Here is a 10,209-nt window from a genome sequence, read left to right as displayed (position 1 = left end):
CCGGGCTCATCTGACCATTCCGTCCGGAGACGGCGGGACGCGGGCATCTCCCAACCCGAGGGACTTTCACAGCGACCTCACGCACGTCTCCTCCCGAGCCTCGGAGGAGCATCCCTAACGACGCCCAGGCGTGGACCCGGGCGGAGAGGCCCCGGGCCCAGACGTGGGCTCAACCCATTAACTCTCAGGGAAGGTAGAGAGAGCCTCGCCGGCAAAGGAGCATCCTCTCGCCCTGCAGAGTGCCCCGGCTGTCGCCAGAGGGCAGCCTTGACCCATTTACTTGCGTTAACCCATTACCCAACCCCCACTCCGCAAAGGCATTGAGGCTGGAAGAAGATAAAGTATGAATGGAAGTGTGTGTGTGTGTGTGTGTGTGTGTGTGTGTGTGTGTGTGTGTGTAAAACACGATCAAATACACTATGGGTAGCCTGGTAAAATGACAGATGATGTGGTTCAGTTGAATTACTAATGTAATGTTGGGGCAACAATTTGGTTCTGAGTTTCCTAGTGGCCATAGCAAAAATAGAACCATTTGTTAGGTCACCCGCCTCTCCTAGAGAAGACCAAAATTTTATTTGAGGAGCTGCTAGGAAATTTGCCATACCTTGGTTTCTGAAACTCCCACTACAGGGTCCAGATCAACTCTACACTACATGCTGATCCTTTAAATTTGTCATCTTTCTGCTTTATCTTTTGATTTAAAGTGATAGGTAAAAACTCACTCCATTTTCTGTCTTCCTGTCTTGCTTTTTGTTTTATTTGAGTGTTTTATTGTTTTTGTAGTAGTGATGATTAGACCAAGGACACTCTATCACAGAGCTACAGCCCCAGCCCCAGCCTCTTTTAATTTTTTAATTTGAGACAGTACCTTGCTTAATTGCCCAAATTGGCCTTGAACTTGCAGTCCCCCTCCCTCAGCCTCCTAAGTAGCTGGGATTATAAGCATCCATCTCCATGCCTGGCTGATATCTGTTCTTGAACACATTCCAGTCAGACTTTCCTTCTTACTACTCTTGGAATTGATCTTATCAAGGTCACTAGGGACATTCATGTTGTCAGATCCAGAAACAGTACTCAGTCCTCATTTCGCTGGAGCCAACCATGACCTTTATCCCAGGCAAGCACCCTCTTGTCCCTGAAACATATTCTTGGTATCACTGACATGGGTCTCTCTTGATGTCCACTTACTTCTTTATCTGCCATGCTGGTCCTCCCTTGGGGCCTCACCTCCCAATGCTGCAGAAACCAAGAGCAGGGGCCTGCACCTCCTTTTATCCACTCTGTCACTCCCTCAATCCAGTTTCAGGACTCAAAGTAGCAGATACGCCAGGATGACGACAGTTGTGTCTATGGCCCACATCTGTACTCAGATGTCAAACAGGCATCTCAGACTTAACATGTCCAAACTAGACTCTTGATACCCTTATGAGGGGTATCAAGAAGCTAGAGCGATTAGAAACCAGAGTGATCTGCTCATTCCTATCTCCCATGTCAGCAAACAGTGGCATCAGTTGACTTGGTGACCCAACCTGATTATCATCCTGGGCTCCTTTCTTCATTCGGCCTTTATATCCAAGAGCACAGAAAATCCTGTGGGTTCTGACCTCAGAGCCTCTAAACTCCCAGTCCTTCTCACCGCCTCCATTCCCTGTCCGTGTCCCAGTCACCATACTGCTCTGTGGGCAGTAGCTTTGTTGTTCTTGTTAATAACTGCGTCCTTCATGCCTAGACTGGTGTCTAGCAATGAACCAGCAGTAAATATTTGTTGATCCAATTATTGAATGCTCTGGAGGTTTCTATATACCAGGACACACAAAGGATGGATTTCTGGAAAAGGTTTCACAGCTATGAAAATAAAAAGAGAAAATGCTTTTTGAACACATACCAAGTGCCAGGAAGATGCTGGGTGAAGTGATTATGGCTCAGAAAAGTGGGAAAGTGTCCAAGAGGAAACATTTAATTGTTGGTGGAAGAGATATTTGAATCATATTCATTTACTCAATTCATCAAGTATTTGTCAAACACAAATTATGGGCCAGGTATTGTTTTAGGAGAATAAATTAGGCAAATTTCTAACTTTAATGGACCTTGCATTCTAGTAGAAAGTCTCCAGAAATGGTGTGTGTGTGTGTGTGTGTGTGTGTGTGTGTGAGAGAGAGAGAGAGAGAGAGAGAGAGAGAGAACAAGTTAAAGGAATTAGGAGTCATGAGGGAAGCTCTCAGCTCTCTGAAGTAGTATGATAAGGAATGATCTCTTAAAGGAAGTGGCATTTGAGCAGAAACCTGGAGGAAATGAGGAGGTGACTCATACCAGTTTATAAGAAAAGAGTAAAACCCCAAGGCGAATAATCTTTGACAGGTTTGGAGGACATGAGGGTGAAAGGCAGAGTTTTTGGAGCTGAGGTCAAAGATGAAGAGAGGGTCCCAAAGGTACATTGTAACTGGAAGCCTGTGATTTTTACTTGGAGTATAGGGGGAAGCCATTCATAAAAACAGGGGAGAGACTTGGATTCTCAGACAATCGCTGTGTCTGCTACATGGAGAAAGGCCTAAAGAAGGACAAGAGAGATCCCTGTGGGTGTTTGTCATGGTTAATTTGACATATCAACTTGGCCAGGCCAAGGTACCCCATTGTTTGGTTAAAAAAAAGCAGTCTAGCTCTTGCTGACAAAAATATATTTTTAGATATAATTAATATTATACTCAATAGATTTTGAGTAAAGCAGATTGCCCTCTGTAAGATGTGAGTGAGCTTCATCCAGTCAGTTGAAAGTCTTTAGAGCAAAGATAAAGATTTCTCAAAGGAGGAATTTTTCCTCAAGACTGTGACATAGATACTCTGCCTATGTTTCCCATCTGCCGACCCACCCTTCAGATTCCAGACTCAAATCTGTTTGAATGAAGGATCTTTAAGATAGGGAACATCTCTCTGCTGATTAAGAGAGACAACACAAGATGACATGGAGATTTTATTATTTACAGGTCCTGGGAGGTTAAATGGCACTCCCAGAGGCCACATGCATGGAGACCAGGGAGAGCATGGAGAGAGAGACCAGTGTGCCAACATCTTTATTGGGTTCAGGGTGTTATCTAAACAGGTTCCCCATAGGGAGTTTTAATCGGTGGGTTTAAAGCAAACAGGCACAAGTTCCAGGAAGTCACATACAAGTTCCAGGAAGTCACACCATGACTGACAGGTAGTTGCTCTGATGTATCTGCACAGTCCATGCAGAGCATGAGGGTCAGGGGGACCAGTCAAACAAGCTGTATCTAGCTGTCCCACAGGGAAGTATTCACCAGGGTGCAGTTGTATGAGGCAGAAATCCAAATCGATCACATTGAGGAATTAGTGCCGAGGAGATAAAACTAGAGACTGTGCCAAGGGTGATGGAACCCTACTTCTTGTGTGAGAAAGTCCAACTTACAATTAAAATAGATGCTGGCAAAACATAAAATTAAAAGAATTCACTATAGACTATAATGTCAACTCTCCCCTGAATCTCCAGCCTTCCAACCTACCCTATAGATTTCAGGCTGACCAGCCCTGACAATCACATGAGCCCCCAAGTTCAAGGCTCGTCTGGGCAATTGAGAGAAACCCTATCTCAAAATAAATAAATAAATAAGGCTGCGGATATAGCTCCGTAGTAGAGTGACCCTGGGTTCCATCCTCAGCACCAAAACAAAACAAAAACACACACAAATTCTATACAGAGAACTGCCTTCAAATTCCTTTTAAGTAAATTAGATAAAAGATTGATAGATAGAGAGATAGATGATAGGTAGGTGGATAGAGCCTGTTGATTCTGTTTCTCTGGAGAACTCTAATACAAGGGTGTCCCAGTAATCTGTGAGACTAATGATGGACCATGGTGGAGGTTTTGTGAAATATAGTTGGAGTCTAGAAATATTTTGACCTGGATCTGCTGATGAATTGAATTTGGTAAATTAAAGAATGAGAAGCATCAAGAATGCTTCCCAGATTTTCCACCTGAGCAGCTGGGTAAATGGGCACAACATCAACCTCAATGGGAGACGCTAAAGAAGCAGCTAGACAAATGAGCCTGAGCCACGGAGAGAGGTCAGGCTAGTGAGCCAAAAGGCAGTGATGGTATTGAACTCCTTGAGACCAGATAAGATCACAAGGTGGTAACCGCAGACAGAGGAAAGAGGTCCAAGGACTAAACCCAGAAGAGAAGGAAATGCCAACATAAGAAACAAGATGGAGCCCATGAGATAAGCAACAGTGCTGGAAAGCATGGGTCCCAGAAGCCAAATGAAGAAAGATCATTATTCCAAGAGAGCTGGAGAAATGCTACTGGGGAATGGTCAGTGAGTGGCAGGGAGAGTCATGGGCTCTGGAGTACCATGGTGGTAGATGCTGGGCAGGGGCCCAGTGTGGGAAGGGAAGCAGCCAAAGCACATGGGGCAAACTCTCTCCCACCAGCATCCACGTGAGGCTTCCGTGGGCTGATGTGAGCGTCATTGCCACGTCCACAAAGAAGGAAGTGCCTTGATAATACTTGTCAGCAGACGCAGGTTGGTTGGGGCCGGGGGGTGGGGGGCAGCCAGGATTTGCATCTGTGGCCAAGTTGATTTTGATGAATGGTAGGTCATTTATGAAGAGATTAGGAGGAGATGGATTTGAAAAATGAATTTGAGTCCTATCAGGCAGATGAGGAAGTCATACCTTGTTCCCAGGGAAAGACTGACATGCAGCAGACACTGACTGGAGGACCCAGAGGGTAAAGAAAGGAAAGAGGCCACAGCCACAGGACTCCCAAACCCACAGGCTTGCTCCTGATGTGGTGGCAGAGCCCTTGATGCTGATAGAAAAAGCATGATCAAGAGGTCTCGTGACAACTTCTGATGCTCATTTTTTTTTTTTAATGAGAAACTGAGACCACAGAGGTTTGTCCCATGCTCAAGTTCAGCACTGGACAGAACTGCATCAAGTTCAGCTTGCAGAAGCCAGAGATCAGAACTGTTCCAGCTGCATCTTGTCTAAGAGGGTTCCATGGAGAAGAACAGGCAGGGGAAACCACCCTATACTGTAGGTTCCCTGTGGGCTAGGTACTTCCTGGGAAAATGGTCAGTCAGGGGACAGAGAGAGTCACATGCTCCCTGGAACAGGGAATGCCCAGTTTTTCCTTTTAACAACCATGGTGGAGTGGTTCATTATGTTTTCCACTTTCCTGTTGAAGAAACAATGGCTCAGAGATGCTAAGTAACTTGTTCAGGGTCATATAACTAATGACTGCTGGATTCTGGGTTAAGAATGCTCTGGATAGAAAACCTGCAGCCAGGCGTTGTGGTGCCACCTGTAATCCCTGTGGCTTGGGAGGCTGAGGGAGGAGGATTGGGAGTTCAAAGCCAGTCTCAGCAAAATCGAGGTGCTCAGCTACTCAGTGAGACCCTGTCTCCAAATAAAATACAAAATAGGGCTGGGGATGTGGCTCAGTGGTCGAGTGCTCCTGGGTTCAAGTTCCCAAACAAAAGAAAAGAAAAAAAAAAAAAACTACTCACTCCTCCTATTCCCACAGAGAAACAAACGGGGTGCCTCACAGGCCTCAGGCTACTTGTTTATAAAATGGAGACAATCGTTACACCCATCCCCTAGGATTAAATGGGATTATGCTGTTCTACAGCATTGCACCTGGCACACAGCCCTCAAGAAATGAAAGTTATTGTTGTCTCATGATCCTTTTAATTTTACAGACATGAAAGCATGTCAAGTCTATTCATAAAGGCTGAAGTTTGCATTCAAAGGAAGACATAGGAAATTCCAAAGTTCACTTGAGATTGTTTTCCATCTCAATCCAAGATAAAAATGAGATGATGGGCATTCCCAGCAGATGGACTGCATGGTGAAAACGTGCCATGGTATTAGGCATACGTCAGGCGGGCTGGCGTGATAGAGCAGGTTTTAGCCACCAAGTTGGAGTGGGATCTTGGAATCCAAGATGGGCCATGGGAGCCAAGATCATGCATGGGGTGCCTGCCACATGCCAGAGTCGGTGCCTGGCAAATCTGAGTCCTGGCCCTGCCACTGTTGACAGCCACCTGAGCTGGCCATGGTGATATCACCCTTATAGACTTTGCCCTCTTCTCTCTGACCCAACCTTCGGCCACTGAGGCAGTGAGTTACCCATTGCCTAGAAGGTAGTTGTGAGAGTGAGGAACCTGCTACAGGTGTGCTACCCGGGACACGAGGGTGACTCAGGTGACTGGAGCCCCCTCGCACTCATAACACCCTTCAGCCGTGGGGTTTTTTTTTTTTTTTTATGTCCACGTGATGGAGGAGGAAATGAAGGTTCAGTCAGACTTGATGAGACTCCCAGGATCACAGAGCCGCAAGCCAAGCGCTCTTTCTTCCATGCTGGGTTAGGCTGTTGGGTTCTGAAAGGGACGGACAGGACAGATGGGTCACATGAAGCCAAGGGCACCAGGCACAGGTAGGAGACAGCAGGTAGAGGCCTGGGCAAGACCTGGACAGAAGGATGGTCCTTCATTAGGACTGGGGAGAGGAGTGGGAGATGTGGTGGTTTTGAGGGCATCAGGGCTGGAGCACCCTGACATTAGCGCTGTATCTGCCCACCTTGACCTGGCACTTCTGCCCCTGTGCACCTTTCACAGAGAAAGAACTGTGGCTGACGTGGGCCATAAAGAGCTGGCTGTAGTCTCTCTGCCATTGGTTAGGTCTGTGACCTGGGACAAATTGCTTCATCTCAGGAACCTTACTCTCCCTGTCTGTGAGATGGTTCCCCTGTCTTTCCACTACTGCAGGTGCCAAGGAGTGGCGGAAAGTGCAGTGGTCTGCGACCTTCACAGAGAACCCTGCCCAGGCAGGCAGCTGACCCAGCCCCACCATGTTCCTGTGTGCTCTGGGCGTCCCCTGGTCATCATCCCCAATCCCCTGCCTGGGAATCAGCTCTGGGCTTGTCAGAGAGCCAAATTTCTGTCAACCCCACCCCAGCTGGCCAGTTAATGAGTGACCAGGGCTCTAGAGCTTGGCCTATAAAGAGCTGCTAGCCAGGGAAGCCGGTGGGAGCCAGAGGGACAGCAGCAGCGAGAACACAAAAGGACAGAGATGGACAGCAGGACTGTGTTGGGGCACCTGCTGGGGGCAGCTGTGGGTCTCCTGCTTCTGCTGCAGAGCACACAGTCAGTCCACATCAAGGTGAGTCCCTCTGGTTAACTTGGAGTTGGCATTATTGCCCTGTGAGTTCAAGGAGAGTGACCTGTTAGTGATTATGTCCCAGAACCAGGATCCCTAAAGGAATGTCAGATAAGGGAGCGGAGGCTTAGATGTGGGAAGAGAAAGTTAGCCAGTCCAGAACACAGCTGGGATTGGAACCAGGGTCCCTCATCTCTGACATCCCTGCCTTGAGCCAGCACTCTCCAAAGCTCTGTGTAGACCTTGCCAAGCCCTCACGGCCAGCAGCATAGTGGGGAGCCAAGGGCTGCTTCCTCCACCCAGGTTGCCCTTTCCTGTGTGTCCTGGACTTTCCATCAAGACAGGGAAGGGGCCAGAAGACCTATGGGGTCAAGTGCCTGCCCTGGTCCAAGGCCTGACCTCCTCCCATCTCCCCGACACCCACCCCCAGTACCAAGGCTTCGAGGTCCAGCTGGAGTCGGTGAAGAAGTTGAGCGCCCTGGAGGGGCAGCAGGAGCCCAGCCCTCACCTGCAAACCAAGAGCCTCCTGCCCTCTGTGTGCCACCACCCAGCTCTGCCCCAGGACCTCCGGCCCGTCTGCACCTCCCAGGAAGCCGCCAGTATCTTCCAGACCTTGAGTAGGTGCCCCCGTCCCTGCACACCTCCCGCCCCTCCTGCCGCCTCCACCATCCCAGCTCCTCCTCCACAGGTTCTTTCTGTTAAGCTCCTGTGGCTACAGAGAGGGAGGTTCAAGTACCCAACCCCCCCGCCCCAGGACGGCCCCCGTCTGGGCACAGTAAGTGAGACAGGCCAGGAGCCCCCCCTTAGTCCCAGGGAGTCCCTCAAAGCCTTCACAGCCCCCTGAACACACAGTGAGTGCATGGAAAAGCAGCAGAAGAGCCCAGTCCTCACACCTGATGGGACAAGGGTCCAAAAAGCTTCCAAGGGGAGGTGGTGGCTGAGCTGACAGCAGTGGGACGAGGCAGAGCCAGGCAGCGGAACACAGTGACTGGCAGGCATTTTGCTGAGCCTGTTCTGGGGCGGTCCCCGTGTCCCTCCTTTGTCCACCTTCCCTCCTACGTACCTTTGAAAGGTTTAGCTGTCCACGGAGCAGACAAGAAAAGGGCACAGACCAAAGTCCCCTGCCCAGTCCCTGCTTGGAAGGAGAGCACCTGGGATGGGGACCAGCTCACTACTTCCAAAGCTCCCTGTGCCCATTCTGTGAAGAAGGTGCCAGGTCCCCTCCTACACAGTCCCTCTCTGCAGTCTGTCCAGCAGCTCCCCTGTGGCCACCCACCTTCCAGATCCAGGGTTAGGGTCAGCTGACTGTCTTTCTTTCCTGCCCAGGGACCATCGCCAATGATGACTGTGAGCTGTGTGTAAATGTCGCCTGCACCGGTTGCTGAGATGTCCCTGGGAGCCTTGAGCTCACCCTGGATGCCTGGCCCCTCACACTCAAGCAGAGGCTCCTGGCCACTACAGTCGTCACCACCCTCCCAGGCCAGAGCAGCTCAATCAGGTGCAAAGCAATGGGACACAAGATTGAGAAGCATTTGGCCCCCAGGGTTCCCTGCTCCTGAATAAACTCTCCACTCACATGGAGCCAAGTGTCTGTTTGTCCATTGGAACATCTTGGGAAGCTGCATGGGTTGAGGGCAAGGTTGGACAGAAGATAACTGGCAGAACTTCCCAAGCCCAAAGAGCTGATTCATTAAGCCCCATATCATAGATGAGGGAGCAAAGCTCAGGTGGAGAGTCACATGACCTCACAGAGCAACCCAGGCTTGTAAGACCCTCAGGCTGAGCTCCGGGACCCCCACGTCAGAGCCAGCTTCTGTACTCCTGACAGGGGTGAGGACAATGGGAGGAGCAATGAAGGGAGGTCACCTGTGCCCTTCCCAGGCCCACACCAGGGCTGGCTCTGCCAGTGGCCTTCTCAGAAGACAAAGATCTTCTCTTCTCTAAGCTCCCACTCTGCTCTTGGCCTCCTGGGAGCCATCTGGCCAGCTCCAACTAGAAGACCTTCCTTTCCCCTCCCCAGCCCAGTGGCCCCAAGGAGTACTAATAGTAGCCAACATTAATTGAGCATTTGCTATATCCTGGACACCATTCTGAACATTTGGCACATGCAACTCACAACAGTCAGGTGAAGTAGACATTGTGGTTAACTCCAATCTCCCTTACCAGTCAGGAGGGTAGGCACAGAGAAATACTCAGCCTGGGTCCACAGAGTTGGGAAGTGGCTAAGCAGGTTCTTCCCAGGACGCCTGGACCACAGTCTGTGTTCTGACCATGCCGTCCCTGCCTTTCCATGTTGCCAGCCTACTGAAGCTGCTGCTGAAGGCAAGGCCCAGTGCAGCCACCACCACCTCCCAACAGCCTTCGGGGCCCTTGGCTAAAGCCAGGGGACATGCTAGGAATCCCTGGGAACAGAGTTGATCCAAGAGCTGTGCTGGGAATTCCCAGTAGTGGGGCCTTTCCAGAGCAAACTCCATCTTGTCCTTCATCCTGGGCAACCAAGGAGGAGGGAAGCCAGATACAAAGGACCTGTGCCTTCTAGAAGCTCCCCAAGGCCATGGTGACTCCTCAGTCAGCTGCCCGACCTGACTGCCCAGTTCTTCTCAGGAATTCTGCAGCCTCCAGCCTCCAGCCTCTTTCTCTCCCTCCCCCAGGGTGAGGTTGACTGGGGCCCTTTGCAAGGCCTGCTGCAGCAATTTAGGCCCCTACTCCTCACCCTCAACCATCACTCAGGCCAGGCCAAAGCTTCCTTCATGGCCTTGTAGCCTGTAGGCCCCCTATGCTCCTTATACTGCTGTGGTTCCCCAGTGCCACTTCTCACGTCTAACTTGAGCCCAGACATGCTCTGGATGCAAGTGCCACTGCTCCCTATAGCTCACCTGGTGGAGATAGCGAAGGGAACAGTCACTGTGAAGCACCTCTCATGTGCAGAACAGCAGCACCTACAAAGTGCTCTCTGTGGCCCAGGAGAGCTTTGATTTCCTTCCCCTTTCCCCTCCTCTCCCCCTCCTCTTCCACTTTTTTTTTTTTTTTTTT

General features: G+C 50.1%; 2 protein-coding genes across 4 annotated transcripts in view; both read left to right on the top strand.

The window, feature by feature from the left end:
- Window positions 1–8,913, top strand: part of LOC107141892 (tubulin alpha-1C chain-like) — a 29,913-nt gene extending 21,000 nt beyond the window's left edge. Inside the window, exons 3-4 of one of the 3 annotated variants that reach the window (XM_048815625.1) lie at window positions 2,416–2,420; window positions 8,904–8,913. The gene's annotated coding sequence lies outside the window, so the exon portion shown is untranslated. Of the gene's footprint in view, window positions 1–2,113; window positions 2,125–2,415; window positions 2,421–5,108; window positions 5,112–6,191; window positions 6,202–8,903 lie in introns of those variants that run through there. The other 2 variants (XM_048815626.1, XM_048815623.1) reach the window with 2 other exon arrangements.
- Guca2b (guanylate cyclase activator 2B) lies at window positions 7,031–8,757 on the top strand. Its single transcript, XM_048815627.1, has 3 exons — window positions 7,031–7,179; window positions 7,607–7,793; window positions 8,503–8,757. Exons 1-3 carry the CDS (start codon window positions 7,090–7,092, stop codon window positions 8,559–8,561), a joined length of 336 nt encoding a protein of 111 aa, XP_048671584.1. The 5' UTR covers window positions 7,031–7,089; the 3' UTR covers window positions 8,562–8,757.
- Window positions 8,914–10,209: the final 1,296 nt, after the last annotated feature.

This window comes from Marmota marmota, unplaced genomic scaffold, assembly GCF_001458135.2.
Source record: "Marmota marmota marmota unplaced genomic scaffold, marMar, whole genome shotgun sequence".
In the NCBI taxonomy this organism is placed as follows: domain Eukaryota; kingdom Metazoa; phylum Chordata; class Mammalia; order Rodentia; family Sciuridae; genus Marmota; species Marmota marmota.
The sequence above is the reverse complement of the archived record's forward strand: the minus strand, read 5'-3'. Positions and strand labels throughout refer to the sequence as shown.

Bases quoted from the DNA above. Each gene is read 5' to 3' on its own strand.
- Guca2b (XM_048815627.1), top strand. From the start codon at position 7,090: ATGGACAGCAGGACTGTGTTGGGGCACCTGCTGGGGGCAGCTGTGGGT. The intron at 7,180-7,606 runs GTGAGTCCCTCT...ACCCACCCCCAG, and splicing joins CACAGTCAGTCCACATCAAG to TACCAAGGCTTCGAGGTCCA. The intron at 7,794-8,502 runs GTAGGTGCCCCC...TTTCCTGCCCAG, and splicing joins CAGTATCTTCCAGACCTTGA to GGACCATCGCCAATGATGAC.